At 49.0% G+C, this 14,798-nt stretch overlaps 2 protein-coding genes across 4 annotated transcripts in view; one reads left to right on the top strand and one right to left on the bottom strand.

The window, feature by feature from the left end:
• Positions 1-9,449, top strand: part of FCSK (fucose kinase) — a 21,725-nt gene extending 12,276 nt beyond the window's left edge. The window contains exons 16-24 of one of the 2 annotated variants that reach the window (XM_083453507.1): positions 563-773; positions 1,987-2,153; positions 2,649-2,876; positions 3,856-3,999; positions 4,928-5,047; positions 6,732-6,919; positions 7,585-7,684; positions 8,290-8,513; positions 9,116-9,449. In XM_083453507.1, the coding sequence (XP_083309633.1) occupies positions 563-773; positions 1,987-2,153; positions 2,649-2,876; positions 3,856-3,999; positions 4,928-5,047; positions 6,732-6,919; positions 7,585-7,684; positions 8,290-8,513; positions 9,116-9,202 (1,469 nt within the window). In that variant the 3' untranslated portion in view covers positions 9,203-9,449. Of the gene's footprint in view, positions 1-562; positions 774-1,986; positions 2,154-2,648; positions 2,877-3,855; positions 4,000-4,927; positions 5,048-5,318; positions 5,387-6,731; positions 6,920-7,584; positions 7,685-8,289; positions 8,514-9,115 lie in introns of those variants that run through there. The other variant, XR_014514425.1, reaches the window with a different exon arrangement.
• COG4 (component of oligomeric golgi complex 4) overlaps positions 9,440-14,798 on the bottom strand; it is a 19,544-nt gene continuing 14,185 nt past the window's right edge. The window contains exons 13-19 of one of the 2 annotated variants that reach the window (XR_014514426.1): positions 14,303-14,365; positions 13,490-13,606; positions 12,853-12,945; positions 11,998-12,081; positions 11,703-11,847; positions 11,051-11,179; positions 9,440-10,200 (exon numbers count right to left, since the gene is read on the bottom strand). Coding sequence is in view for 1 of the 2 variants with exons in the window: in XM_083453508.1 (XP_083309634.1) it covers positions 10,066-10,200; positions 11,051-11,179; positions 11,703-11,804; positions 11,998-12,081; positions 12,853-12,945; positions 13,490-13,606; positions 14,303-14,365 (723 nt within the window). In the remaining variant the exon portion in view is untranslated. The remainder of the gene's footprint in view (positions 10,201-11,050; positions 11,180-11,702; positions 11,848-11,997; positions 12,082-12,852; positions 12,946-13,489; positions 13,607-14,302; positions 14,366-14,798) is intronic. The other variant, XM_083453508.1, reaches the window with a different exon arrangement.

Raw genomic sequence — 14,798 nt, forward strand, 5'->3', positions numbered from 1 at the left:
TTGCAGGGTGCCTATATATGGGAGTGGAAGGAAGGAAGGAAGGAAGGAAGGAAGGAAGGAAGGAGGGGGCTCCTACCCAATGCCTGCCAGTGGCTGGGTGAGAATTCCACCTTGGTTCCTCTTGGCTGCCGCTGGATTGCCTTTCCCCCAGTCTGGGGAAATGGGCACCTCTGCTTCAGCTGTTCCCAGAGTTCCCTGGGAGTCTGGCAACTCCGCCCACCAGTGCCTCAGTGAGCAGCTCTGCCATTGCCCAACCTGGCTGTTTTCAAAGATGGCAGACTGGTCTTGCCCATGTGGGCGAAGGTCTTCCTAGAAAGGGTTCTTTCCCCTTCACTCTTCCTGGCTCCAGGGACACTTGCGTTGTGAATCCATGCAGGCTTTGTGGAGACGGTTCCTCCCAGCCCTCCCATGGACCACTAGCTCTGGGGAGGTCTTGCAGACCATTTTGACATCCATTAAAACCTCCCAATGTTCCCAGGTGTAGCCATTCCCAGGACCAGCCCAGTTTCAAGCCAAGGAGCCACTTTTCAGGCTCTGAGGCCACTTCTTGTTTGCCTCCTAGTTGCCTCCATGGCCAGAGACCCTGGCGTTGCTGCTCGATCCCTGGCTTGCATTGCTGACCTGCTGGGCTGCCTGGCCAAAGGGGAAGGGGGCTTACGGAGCGGCCCAGCAGCCAACGCAGCTTGGGCCCAGGCCTTCCAGCACCTTGAGAAGGGGGACATCCCTGAGGGTGTCAAGGAGCTGGCCAAGGAGAGGAAGAAGTGGCTGGACAGGTACTGCAAGTGTGTGTGTGTGTGTGTGTGTGTGTGTGTGTGTGTGTGTGTTTGTGTGTGTAATGATAAAGCTGTATTCCTGCTGGCCCCACCTTGCCTGGCAAAGGCAAGTTCTCTGTACAAAGCTCAGTCTGCACATGACTAGGAACACTTTGCCATCACTGCTCAAGGCCATGCTGTTTCCTGCACTCACTGGGAGCATGAAGGGAAGGAACATATTCAGTGTGGCCCCCTTTCAGCTACTCCAGGTGGGCTGGCCTGGTCTTCCGAGGCCGCGGTGGAAGGGCAGGTGTGCAGTGGGAAAGCACCTGAGCCAAGCTCAAATCCTGGCATCAGGTGATGGGAGGCCTTTTTCCACCTGGCCTGGTTGGGCATGTCCCTGACTGACTCCAGCTACAAAAGCTGAGGCTCTTGAACAGGCTCTTTGCTGGGATGTTGTTGCGGGGGGGAGGGGCAGGGACAGTTGTTACTGTTATTGATAATAATTTTATGTATATTTATTTTTATATCTTGTTATAATTTAATGTGGGAATTGTTAAATTGGTTGTGCAGCTTCTGTTGTATGGCTGTTTTTGTTATATTTCTAATTATGTTTTTAATGTTGTAAGCCTCCTTGAGCATGGTTTTAACTATGGAAAGGGGGCATACAAATGAAATGCTGCATGTATGGGAGGGACCCTCCTCTGCCAAAGCGCTAGAGAGCTGCTGCCAGTCAGAGACTGGGCTACATAGACCAAGGGTTTGATTCTGCTTCTGATGTGCATGGGGTATTGCAGAGCAGATGCCTTGGCCCACGGGGGGCTTTGGAGTTGTGTATGGGACAGAGGCTCACAAGTGGCCCTCCAGAGCAAGCCTGTGGTGGCAGACAGAGGACGGGAGAAGAATCTGGGGGCCTGCATGAGAGAGCTGCCTCTGTCCTGGAATGCCTCTGAGTGGAACTCACCCCACTGGGAAAATGGGAAGGAGAGTTTCCTTCAGGATGGCCTCTGTGTGGGCAAACACAACTGAGTCGGAAAAGCACTTGGCCAGTCAAGCAGCCTTCGCCAGCCTAGGACTACAATTCTCATCAGTCCCTGCATAATCTATGACCATGCTGACTCACAGCATCTCATGCTGACGGACGTATTGGACCACTGCAGGGCACCCAGTTGGAGAAGGCTGTTGGCAGAAGCAGCCCAAGCAACCAGAGACTCCCTTTTCTCCTTCCTTGCAGGCCTGTCCTCCTTGTCCGCGCTGCTCGACACTACGAGGGTGCCGAGCAGATCCTTGTCCGCCAGGCTGTGATGTCCTCCTGCCAGTTCATCAGCCTCAGGCTGGCCACGCTGCCTCCCATGGGCCGCTGGCTGAGAGTGGCCTGCCCAGCCAGAATAGACCTCTCTGGTAAGTGGCTGCTGGGCCTGGGCTTGTCTAGTTGCCCTTTCTGGAGCCAGGTAGCCGCTTGCCTCTTTTGACTCCAGGTGCCTTGTGCCCAGAGGGCCAAGCTGGCAAGCCTGAGGAGGCTTGGCAGGGGCCCTTGTCCTTCTGCTCCGCAGAACATGACTCAGTGTGGTCTTGACTGGAGGGAGGGAGCTTGTGCAGGACAGTGCAGGGGGGATTTGATAGGGAAGGGGCTGTGAGCGACGTTTGGCTCCTGCCTTGAGTGCCAGGGAATCCATCCCCTGCAAGGCAGAAGCAAGGCCTGGGCTCACTGAGGAGCAGAAGCATGATGTGCAGGGTCTCATGCAAGGGCACAGAGGATGAGTTGGGTGCAAGCAGCACCCAGCATCCTTTGCAGCACTGCAAGGTCTCCTGGGGAGAGTCCCACTCTTTGGTTATGGGCTTGGGCAGGAGGCTGTGCGTTTTCTTATGTGACCCCCTTTGGGCTAATTTTTGCAGGTGGCTGGAGCGACACCCCTCCCATCACGTATGAACACGGAGGCGCAGTGGTGGACCTGGCCGTCCTGGTGGATGGGCACAGGCCCATTGGTGCACAGGCCCGGCGCATTGCCGAGCCAGAGCTGCGGCTCGTTAGCCGCAGTGGGAGGCTGGAGGGAGAGATGGTGGTGGAGCTGGTCTGTAGAGACCTGGAAGACCTGCGGGATTACTGCCAGCCTCACGCACCCGGTAAGAGCCCCTTTTCCTGAAGCGGGAAGGGAGCAACTGTACCAAAGCAGCTTCCTTGCTTGCTGTGAGTAAACCCTGTGAGAGGCATATCAGGTGGCAGTAGGGAGCCCTGTACTGGCTGGGCTGTAGCTCAGTGGTAGAATAGCTGTTTTGAATGCAGAAGGTTCCTGGTTCAATAATAATAATAATAATAATAATTAATTTTATTTATACCCCACCCTCCCCAGCCAAAGCTGGGCTCAGGGCGGCTAACAACAATCAAAATAATCCAACATTCTAAAAACCTTTCATTATAAAAATTAATTAAAATCAAATTGATGGCAACCATTAAGCAAGATTCTGTGCAGATTGCCAGAGGAGGGGGTCAGGCTGCGCCCTGACCAAAGGCCTGGTGGAACAGCTCTGTCTTACAGGCCCTGCGGAAAGATGTCAGGTCCCACAGGGCCCTAGTCTCTGCAGCATCTCTACGTTGGACTGCCTGAAATCCTGGAGAACTGCTGCCTTTCAGTGTAGACAATACTGAGCTAAATGGACCCAAGGTTTGACTTGTTATAAGGCAGCTTCCTATGATTCTAGGCAGAGTTGCATCTGCTATAAAATGTGCCTTTTGTTTTCACATGTCTGTCGGAGGCCTGAGAGTAGCCAGCCTCTTGCTCCTCTTTTAATGGGCCTCAGGACCAGCTACTCACCTGCTAGTTCACAATGCTTTGGAATGAGGCCTGTTTCTCTGCAATGCCATCTTGACTCTTGCTGTGAATTGTGCCCGCCCTCCAGTGTCACTCCTGCTGACTTTTGAAGTGGCTCCCCTGCCTGATCTCCCCACTATGGCCTGTTAGGTTTCATTGCCTTCCCACTCCCGAGTTCAGATCCTAACTGCAACCCCGCAAGCCCCATCCCGAGTCCAGGTCTCATTTCTTTCCACTGTGGGCCAGAAAGGGGCTGTCCTGGCTTCCACCCCCATCTTTTTTCTTCTTCTTAGGAGCTTTGTTGAAAGCAGCCTTGATTTGCACCCACATTGTGGACCTTGCTTCTCAGAATTCCTTGCGGGACCAACTGATGGAACACTTTGGAGGCGGCTTTGAACTCCGCACCTGGTCACGTCTTCCTCACGGATCAGGACTGGGTATGTGTGGCATTGCTCAAGGGGACCTAGCAAAGACCTCAGGTCCACTCTGGCAGCATTTCTCTTGATGTTAGAGGGGCCTCGTGTATCCTGCCCTGCCCCAAAGGCATGAGATGAGAACCCCATCCACCTCTCTTTCCTTTCCTCCATTCAACTTCAGTGCTTTTTTATATACTTCAACGAACACCACTATTGCTTCATTACGTGAACCACCTTTTGAACACAACACACACGTAACTAGCTGTAAAGTAACATAATGTGATATGTAATAAAACTGTAATTTTAATCATCATATCAAAAAGCACAGTTCCTGATGGCAATGCATCATATCTTCTATATATATTGGAATAGTCCAAGGATTGTCAGGTCCAAAGATTACAATGCAGTTCCTGTTGGCAATCATTGCCAACAGGAACTGCATTGTAATCTTTGGACTTGACAATCCTTGGACTATTCCAATATATATAGAAGATATGATGCATTGCCATCAGGAACTGTGCTTTTTGATATGATGATTGAAATTACAGTTTTATTACATATGTTACTTTACAGCTAGTTATGTGTGTGTTGTTGTTTTTATATACTTCTGCAGACCTTGTGCTCCTTCCCTTGAGTTTTCCAATACCTCCCTCTTGTTTGCCACTGTTGCTCTTTCGGCTGCAGAAGAATGGAAATAGAAATAGAATATGAGATGTTAGCTGTATGGAACCTCGAGTTTCCAGGCACTCTACCATTGACTAGTACCAGCTACCAGGGAGCAACAGCTGGAGATGGCTGTTGCAGGGCTTCTCAGAGGCATCTACATGGCCAGAGAGGTCTTTGGTCCGACCTAGTCTGGCTCTTCTCATGACAAGGTTCTGGTCTGGTGCCGTGGCCTCTAACCCCCACCCCCGCTAGCCATGTTGTGCTCACTTGCTCTCTCCTATAGGCACCAGCAGCATCCTGGCAGGGGCTGTGATGGCTTCTTTATACCAGGCTTCTGGGCACTCCACCAGCGTTGAGTCCCTCATCCATGCCGTGCTGCATTTGGAGCAGGTTCTCACCACAGGTAGGACCTTTTATTTGTTCTGCTGCACATGCCAAAGAAACCAAAGAAAGGGAGATGTCTAACTCAGTGCCATCTTGTCCTCCTTTTCTTGAAGTTAGCCTCAAATATAGCATTAGCAGGGCCTTGAAGGCATTTCTTCATCTGCCTTGGTAGCTCAGTCAGTACAGCATGACACTCTTAATCTCAGGGCTGTGTATTTGAGCCCCATGTTGGGCAAAAGATTCCTGCATTGCAGGGGGTTGAATGAGATTACCCTTGTGGTCCCTTCCAGCTCTACAATTCTGTGATCAAGACTTGGCTGAAATCTCTCCAGCTTATTTGACTGCTGTGATTTCAAAGGTGCTCTTGGCTGTTTTCCTCCAGAAGATATTTTGGGGTGTTTCTGTCACTTGCACAAAACTGCTTCCTCTTCTCCACAGTCCTGGCCATGTATGATTCCCATTTCTGTATGTTTCATTGGATGAATGTTTTTATTCCTTCTATGCTGCTCCCTTTAAAATGTCATATCCTGCCCTTCTGCCAAGCAGCTAAGTCAGTGACGTCCTCCTTGTTTTGCAGACTTTTGCCCTCCACTTGAGTAACACATAAACAGGTCTTACGCCAGTCTGGATTCTGGTGCCTTCCAAGCAACTGGGCCAGTCCAGTAGCTTCTGCCCTTTGGTTGTGTTTTTGACTTTGCCCTGAAGGAATGTGCATAATAAAAGGCAGAGCCCCCACCAACAGCCCTGCCCCAGACTTGTTAGGAAGACAGGAGAACTAGCCTTGTGATGAAAGGATTCTTGTGCAGTGAAAGAGTATTTCAGAGGCAGCTTTTCAGAGTTGTGATCTGGGCCTGTGCCCAGCGGTGGAGAGGAGCCAAAAGTGATTAGAAGCAAATAGGGTTCTAGGTCAAAGAGGAAAAGGCAGTGGGTGGGATGCATGAGAGTGAGAGTGAAGGCAGAGCAGCCCTTTCAGGCCAAAGGGAAGGGCTAGGTTGATGGCAAGGGGATCCTCATTTGCATCTCTTAGATATGCAATGGGATGCATAGGAGGGGGGGTCTTTACCGTTTCTCAGTGTCGTTTTTCTTTTGATAATTACATTCCATGCTGCTTTGCCACTAGGGCAGAGCATTCACATTCAGATAAACCAATGTGGGTGTATCTATATTGGCTGAAGCAAGGATCTATTTTTGGTATTCTGCTTCTCACACCTACTTCCTAATATTGTTGAGGATGAGACATCATGGAAAGGTGCTCAATCTGACGGGGAAAATCACTTTTGCTTAACCCCTCTCCATGGCACGGTTTCTACTCAAAGGGTGCCCAGGATAGCTTACAACATAGAACGGGATAAAACCATCAGCAAAATACAATAATTAAACGGTCATTATCATTCTGCAGGCCTGGACAAATAAAAGGACTTGAAGTGATGTTAATAATGTGAATTCTACCCCATGCTTTATCATGTCTGATTATACATTTTTAAACTATAAAAACACGGTGTAATAATTGAAACCAGATTCAACCAAAGCAAGGTCCTTCTGTCCTTTCCCATGTCAGCTTCAGAAAGGAAGAGGGCTCCCAACTATAGATAAATCTTCTCTCCATTGGATCAGAGACCCCTCCTGCCTCCCACAAGGGATTCACCTGGCAACTGGTAAACAAGCAGGGTCTCTTCCTCAACACTTGTTCTTGTTCCTTGCAGGTGGAGGGTGGCAGGACCAAGTGGGTGGGCTGGTGCCAGGCCTCAAGATTGGGCGTTCAAAGCCTCAGCTGCCACTAAAGGTAGAAGTGGAGCAAATCACCGTCCCGGAGGGCTTCATACACACCCTGAATGAGCACCTGCTCCTGCTGTACACGGGCAAGACCCGCCTGGCCCGCAACCTGCTGCAGGTACGGAAGGTGCTTGGGGTGCCAGTTGAGGCCTGAGGTCCACAGCTCTGACTTACCTTAGAGCAGAGAGTTGTACCTGTCCTACAACAGGCATACCTTTCTCCCTGTGCTGTTGGCATGATGCATTTCATCCTTGAGTTTTGGTCTACACAGGTAGGATGACTCACTTGGAAGAGTTGCATGTATTCTTATTAATACTTTTCTTATTGTTTTATTACCCCCCCCCCGGCCTTCAACCTAAGGTCCTAGGGTCACGTAAAATGCAATGTGTTTTATTATTTATTTCAATTATATCCCACCTTTTCCCCCAAGGAGCTCGAGGTGGCCTACATGGTTCTCTCCCTCCTCAATTTAATCTCCATTAACAACCCTGTGACGTAGGTTAGACTGAGGCACTGACTGGCCCCCAAGGTCATTCAGTAAGTTTCATGGTCATGTAGGGATTTGAACCCTGGTCTCCCAGGTTCTAGTCCAGCGTTCTAACCAATGACACCAGGATGGCCCTCAATTAAAACACAATGTTAAAAAGAGTATTTTTACACTGGCACTTTCCCCAAGGTGCAGGAGGGTGATTGTAGAGGAGGAATTTGCTAAGCCTTTCTTCCTCTAAGCACCCTTGAGCACCTGAAACGGAGACAATTTTTAATTGCTTCCTTTTCTTCCAGGATGTTCTAAGGAACTGGTATGCCCGGCTACCCACCATTGTGCAGAATGCCAGCGCACTGGTGAACAATGCAGAGGAGTGTGCCCAGGCCCTTCGGCAAGGTACTGCAGTTTGTTCCTTGGGCATCTTGTACAGCTCATTACCCAGGGCAGAGGCTACAGCGCCTCTGCTCAAAACACCTTGCGCAGAAACCATCTCTATGTTGAACAGGCTCTCATTTTGCAGGAGCTACTAGGATAGTTGTGTGCGTATGTGTGCTTCAGAGCAATTACCCCAGGCAACAACCAATGGGAGTAGGAGGGGGGCATCTTTTAAGAGGTCATCATGGACTTTAGCCTTCCCCAAATTGCTGTAGTCCAAAACATCTGGAGGGCAAACCCCATCAGCCCCAGCCAGCACTCACTGGTTTGGGGAAAGCAATTCTATCTAGCTGGATCTTGTAGTGCTCCTCTTGCTAGATTGAAAGCATCAGAGAAGCAGCAGGGAAGAGCAGCCAGAGCTACTATCTTCCCACTTCTGCGGTGGGCAGCCCAGGTGTCAGATTTCCCCAGAAGGAAGAAGGCTGACATGCACACCATGTGATTAGAGCTAAGAGCACTGTCATGGCTGCATCTGACAGGGAAAGGAGACCTAGCAACTTTGCTCTAAGATGGGCAAACAATCGTTCAATGCCAGAGTGTCCTGCAACAACTCCTTCTCACCCCAGGCAACCTGGCTCTCTTGGGCAAGTGTATGAATCATTACTGGCTGCAGAAGAAGAAGATGGCTCCTGGGTGTGAGCCTTTGGCTGTCCGGCGCATGATGGAGGTGCTCCAGCCTCATGTCTATGGGCAGAGCATGGCTGGTGCTGGAGGAGGTGGCTTTCTCTATGTCTTAACTAAAGAGCCCAGGAACCAAGAGGCCTTGCAGAGGATCTTGATGGAAACAGAGGTGAGTGGAGCCAACTCCTAAGTCCCTATCAATCGGTGTCCCCCTGCAGAAATTTCAGCAGGGCACATTTTGCAGGTTTGGGGTCCAGGAGCAGGTTAATTCACACCCTCTCCTAAGGAAATTCAGAGAGGAGAAATTTGGTGATGGGTGGGTACCATGTAGTTGCAGGGAGGGGGAGCCTCACACTTGGGAGCTGAGTTTGGCCCTCCAGGCCTCTCTAACAGGCCCTTGAGATTCTGGCCAGGGTTAGGCCACACCCCTTGCCAAGGCTACACTTCTCACCAATACTGCTTGGCATAATCTTTGAGTGCTTTGGCTGGGCTCTTCTGTTGTAATGATGCCCCTTTGCTTGGTCAGATGGAGACATGTGGCTGTGTGTAGAAACCTAATTTTTCAGAGCTAGAATGTAGCCTCCTGGCCAAGGAGAAGAATGGCCTCTGCACTGGCCTGTGACCTTCCAGGGCATGTAGCCCTGATGTCAGGTCAGGAGTGGCAGTCGACCCCCTTGTAGTGTTGAAGTTCCACCAGGCTGCAGAACAAAATATTCTGACTTAAATATTTTGTAGTGAAGATTTCACTCCCCCTGCATGCCTTCCTTTCAGGGCCTGGGGAATTTCAGCATCCACACTGTGGAGGTGGACACAGCTGGGTTCCAAATACAGCTTCTGGAGGAGGATTGGGAACCATAGGCACTGCAGGGTTTCCTGCCCACATCCTACAGCTGTGCAAGATCTATGGACGAATGACTCAGTGGCTGAATTTGGTTTAGTATTTCTTTGGAAGATTCATGCACTCCTTCACTGCAGATGGGGTGAAAACAGCAGCTGCCCTACCCAAGTGAAAAACAATACTTGTGAATTAGTAGGGCCTGGCAGTCAGATCTGCAGCATTCTTCAGGAAATTACGCGAAGTAATCAATGAAAAACTTTTTATTTCCTTGCTGATGTAAATCTCCTTTATTTAAATCGACCCATATGATGAACACATTAAGGGATCTTAAATGAATTCAGACCATTGATTGGTGGAGCTCAGCACTGTTGACTCTGACTGGAGGCAGCTATCCAGGGTCATAGTCAGGCATCTTAACTGTCTCTGTTTCTAAAGAGCCTTTTCACTGGAGACACCAAGGACAGAATGCAGAATCTAATGGCATAGAAGACATGTCTACATCCCCCAAAGCACCATCATGTTCCTGTGACTTAGTTGATCTGTGGTCTTAGCCCCACTTGCTAACTAAAATTTACAATAATTGCTTGGCAATTTCAGTTGCTATTTAACTTGAATTTGTGTAGAAATGTTTGTGCATTATGATAAAGATGTAGAAACAGGCAAGCTGTACCAACTTGCAGAAAAACAAGAGGGAAATCTCTGAAGGAAGAACTAAGGTTTTGAAGTTTACCCAACATATACTTAGGTGGTTGTTCTTTCAGCTTCAGAGATCCCACTGGGAAAGAGACTTGCATTTCCCTTCAGTCTTAAGAACATAGCAAGGCCTTCTTAGGAGAGGGCACCAGTGATCTCCACTAGCAGGAGTAGGTTGTTGCAAAGACAGCTAGAGGCGAAGTCGCTTGATGTCTTCACTGCGAAAATCCATCCGGAGGGCCAGCACTTGACGGACCTCTGCGGGGGTTAAGCGCCATGTCAGTGGGCCTGAGTTTGGCCCCCAGTAATCCAAAATCTCTGCTACCTGAATGGAAGAGGGAAAGCAAAGTGATTCACCAGGCAGAAGAAGAGAGTGACAGTCCATCCAAAAAGCAGGTGGGCAGCTTGGAACACAATAGCTGTGCCTGTCCTCAGCAGTGGGACTGATATGTTGCTGGGTTGGATACTAAGCTCTGTGTGGAGGAAGAGAAGCATGTACCCAACATGAGCCCACAAGTGCTCTCCTCTCTAGCCAGCGTATGACGTGCGAGAATTCCAGCTGCAAGGCCCAACACCAGCACCTGAACAGAAGAGACTGAGGCATACTATTTTTAGTCTATGCTATATTTGCTCTAGTCATCAGTTTTCTGAACTTCTAAAGGTGGGACTAAGCAAGTCAAGTGAGTCAGCCATCCAGCCCTCTGCTCCTGTCTGTGTATCTGCTCTGCCTGCCTTGCTCTCCTGCTGCTGATTGCCCTTTACCCAGTGGGAGAGGGGAGAGACATTCTGCACTTGTTCAAAGGAGCCTGTTTTGAATGCTGGGAGCCTGGCCAGGCATCTTGGACCCTTTCTATAAAGCCAGGTGGAAGAAGCATCAGTAGCCTCCACGGCTTTCATATGCCTGTGCTCTCCACAGCCCTGTGAGGATGGGATGCTGCTAGAGTGAGAAAGCAAGGCCTGTGACTTGCTCTCTACTGTACTGTCTTGTTGCCAGCTGGGAACATTAATAACAATTAATATGTTCCTGACTCAGAGCACAGCAAATCCAAGGAGAGCTGGTGGGTTGTGGTGAGTGGAGCAAATGGGTCAGAGCCCCCCCTGGAACATACATATCTTGTCATTGCTTCCTGCTCTCTCCCCATCCCAGTTCCCAAAGAGAGCAAAAGCCTGCTCACCCTTTCCAAGTTGAGGATGGTTGCCATCTGGGAGAGCCGGGCAAACTTGTCACGGATGGTCCAGGTGGTCACTGTGGTGAGGTAGGCAATTAGGGAGCGCAGCTCTTTGTCAAACTGCAGCCCACCCAGCTGAAGAAGCCAAAGGAGAGCAAGAGGTTAGGGGTTGCCACACTGAAAGGTGTGCCACAGGGTGATGAAGGACATTCAGTCTCAGGTAATAAAGCCAAACCAAAGTGAAATTAAATGACACCAATAAAGCCCAGATAAGGCATTAATGGGCAGGGTCCCAGAAAGAAGGGGGCAGCTGCTTTGCTCTTCTTCTGATTCTGCTGCTGTGGGCTATGGTGAAGGTGAAGCCATAGACTATACCTCAAACCATGGCTTAGTCCACAGCAGCAGGACCAGAAGAGAAGCAAAGCAGATGCAATCTTCTCTCCAGGAATCTGCAATAGTTTAGATTCACATTGCCATGTCTCTTGTCAGCATTTGCTTTGCTTACAAGATTCAGCTTGTCTGCAGCAAGTACTTTTCACTGTGAGAAACCCAGCTCCACTGAGAGAAGAGCAACGGGGCAAGAATTCTGAGGAGTGGCAAGAAGGGAGCAGTCAGCCTGCTTGCTCTCTGGCACTTCCTGCTTAAGGTCTCTCCTTACCCTACTGAAAGTAGACTTGAGAACAACCTTCTCCAGTTCAACAGCAATGAGGGTGGTCATCAGGCTGGTCAGGCTGTCGTAGATCACCGGTGACAATCCTGCCTGCAGACAGAAAACAAGGGCTGCATCTCACAGGGCAATGTTACTGGAAAACAAGTGAGAGGGAAGAGTTGAGGAGGGCACTAATGGCCCCCTCTGTGGTGGTACATCCACTTGCCTGTGATGTGTCGTCAGGGCCACAGGCAAGCTGGGTTACAAAAGAGTACATAATGCCTGCTCAGGGCCCCAAACACACCTTGAACTCTGCCATCTGCTGCTCCAGATTGAGGATAAATTGCTGGACCCAGGGGTCGTTGGCCTCATAGTCATTGAACTCTTCCTACAATGGGAGAAGGATACAGATTGGGCCTCCCATCATTCCAGCACAAGCCCATGAATTTTTAAAAAGCTCCCCCCCCCCAAATATACCAAAGAAAAAAAAGGAGGGAAACCCATATTAGTTTCCGTTAACAAGAATAATCCATCAAAAAGGGTAAGAATAACCTATCAAATTTAATTTAAACATATACATTAATGCAAGCTATCCATATGCCCAAATAGGTGTTCAAGCAATATTGTAAGATATATATTCAAATGTGAAAAGGGCAGTAAGATCTTCAAACCCCCGAATCTCAGGTGGGCATTTATCCTTCCAACCTCTTTGTAGCTAGAAGGGCTCACAGGAGCCCCTTCAACTGCCCTGGCATTTTTAACCAACGCATTTTAATCAGCACCTGGCAGGTTTCCCTGCAGTGTCACATGCAATTCTTCACTTCCTTTTAAGAGGGTGTTGCTTCCGCAGGCCTGAAGGCTTGAGGAAACACCCCCTGAGGATGGGTTTTTAAAATACGTATCCTGCCGCTCTCCAAGTGCTTGAGATGGTGCAAGATATAGTAAAAATAACATTGAAGGTTATTTTCTTTAAAACCCACAAGAGTACTTAAAACTAACAGCAGCATAAAAGAGAGCTGTACCAGTTGGTTTTAGCCCAGCCATTCTCTAGCTTACAGTTTTGGTTGTATTTCTCTGGTGGAAAGTAGGAGGAGTTCGTTCCAACAGCCCCTTCTCTGTACCATATGAGCAGTTCAAATGAGCAGGTGGTAGGACTCACCTCTTCAATGTTATGGGAGACTGACAGGAAGAGGTTGATCCAAGGTTTCACCTGTGGCTTGATAGCTGAGTTAGTGAGCTCATTCAATCCTTCCTGTGGGGAAGCAGGTGGAGAAAAAGAGAAAACCTCTGTCAATCTATTAACATATTTAATTTTAATATTTAATATTTAGTGACTCCTGCAGTGGATGAAGGGGTTGCCTCCCAACCATGGAGCCACAGCATGGCCACCTGCAATTTGAAGTGGCAAAGTCCTGGGAAGCCCCAGACACAAGACACAGGTGCTTAAGGATGGGAAGGGGTGTCACAGCAACCTGTCAGGTACTGGCCTGGTCTTATATTGCTCTAGGTAGGTGCTGCCCCAGGCAGTCCCTCAAAAGGCTTCCCACTCTGCAACATCATAGCCCCTGTTCTGGATTCCACTTTAAGCATCAGCCAAAAAGATGTCTCTCCCTATACAGTGAAGGTTCTCATACCTCAGAGGCTGAATGCCTCATGCAGGGCCCAGGCTTGTTGATTTCTGGAAATCAGAGGCAGCCTGCTGAGCAAACCATCACTAGGCAATTTTGTAAGACAGTCCTTGGGATTTGTCTGCTGAACGGAGCTAAGAGGCCATGTTCAAACATTGGAAAGCTTACCTGCAACAGATCTCGAAACTTGTTGGACATGGCAGCCATGTCTGAAAGACAGCTGTCAATCTTGGGTTGTGCTTGTTCACCCCCAAACCCCTGGCTAAACAGCTTGGCACAGTCACTCTGTGTGAAAGCACAAAAGAACCTGAGGCACAGGAAGAGCCTTGTTTGTTACCAGGAGCAAAGGAGAAACATGACTGGTGATTGTGAGAGAGAACATAGTTAAAGAGAAGTTAAAGAAATGGCCTCTGAAGCTAGACTGGCAAGCAGGAAACAGTGGGCTCATGCATTAGTGTAAATAAACACAGAAGAATCCTCTGCTCACTAACCCTCAGGAGGAAAACACTTGGGGGAGGGGGCTGGCCTTAGAAATAGGTGGGAAGACTCTCTGACACAACCGTTTTGTGGGCTCAACACAGTATGCAGAGGGTAACATTTTAAAGGGCAAAGGAAAAAGGCAAGAGCTGACATGGGAGAGGACTTCACTGACAGCCTCTACCTCTTCACACCAAGCAAACCCTCACAGCTAGGGCTAAGCAGGCAGTGGGCAGCTTAAACCCAGTAGCTTATTTTAACAGACATCTTATTGAGAAGTTTTATTTGTAATTTAAGTGTGTTTTCCACCCTAAACTGCTGGGATGAGCCAGTTAAAAAGTTTAAGAAAATGAATCAATCTAGATAAAAGCTCCCAACTGCAGATTTGAGTCTGGCCAACAGGCAACCTCCCATGAGCAAAGAGCGCAGACTAACAACAGATAAGAGAAAGATGCCCTCAAGACCTTTCTTGGTAATCAGTGGTGGAAGGTCTGCTGACAGTACCTCCAGGGTCTTCTTTAGTGTCATGATGTTTTCACTGCAGATCTCCACATTGTTTAATGTCACCTAAAGAATGGGAGGAGGCAGAGAGGAAAGGGGGATCAGAATCTTGTGAAATTTGCTACTCCTGGGAAGATCCTTGCTGTGGGCACCATTAGGATTGGGCACGGAGGACATAGCCATATGCTCTCTTGAGACTTGCCACTGCTTGCTTGGCTAGTGGGTTAAGACAACCCACCTGTTTGGCTGCCTCCCTCCCTCCCTCTGGACAGAGAATACAGAACACCGTGGCTGACCTCACCACTCCCTCTCCATCCCATTCACCTGGATGTAAGTACAACTCTCTTCATTGCAAATACAAAACCTTATTATACTTGACATTCATTCTCGGAGCCCATCACACTGACTTCTACTTGGTGACATCCATCCTTTCTCACCCAGTTACACTGCTCTGACACTATAGCTTAATCTTCCAGATCCTGGCTAATGCTTATGTAGT

Source organism: Podarcis tiliguerta (assembly GCF_965153285.1).
Source record: "Podarcis tiliguerta genome assembly, chromosome: 8".
Taxonomy (NCBI): domain Eukaryota; kingdom Metazoa; phylum Chordata; class Lepidosauria; order Squamata; family Lacertidae; genus Podarcis; species Podarcis tiliguerta.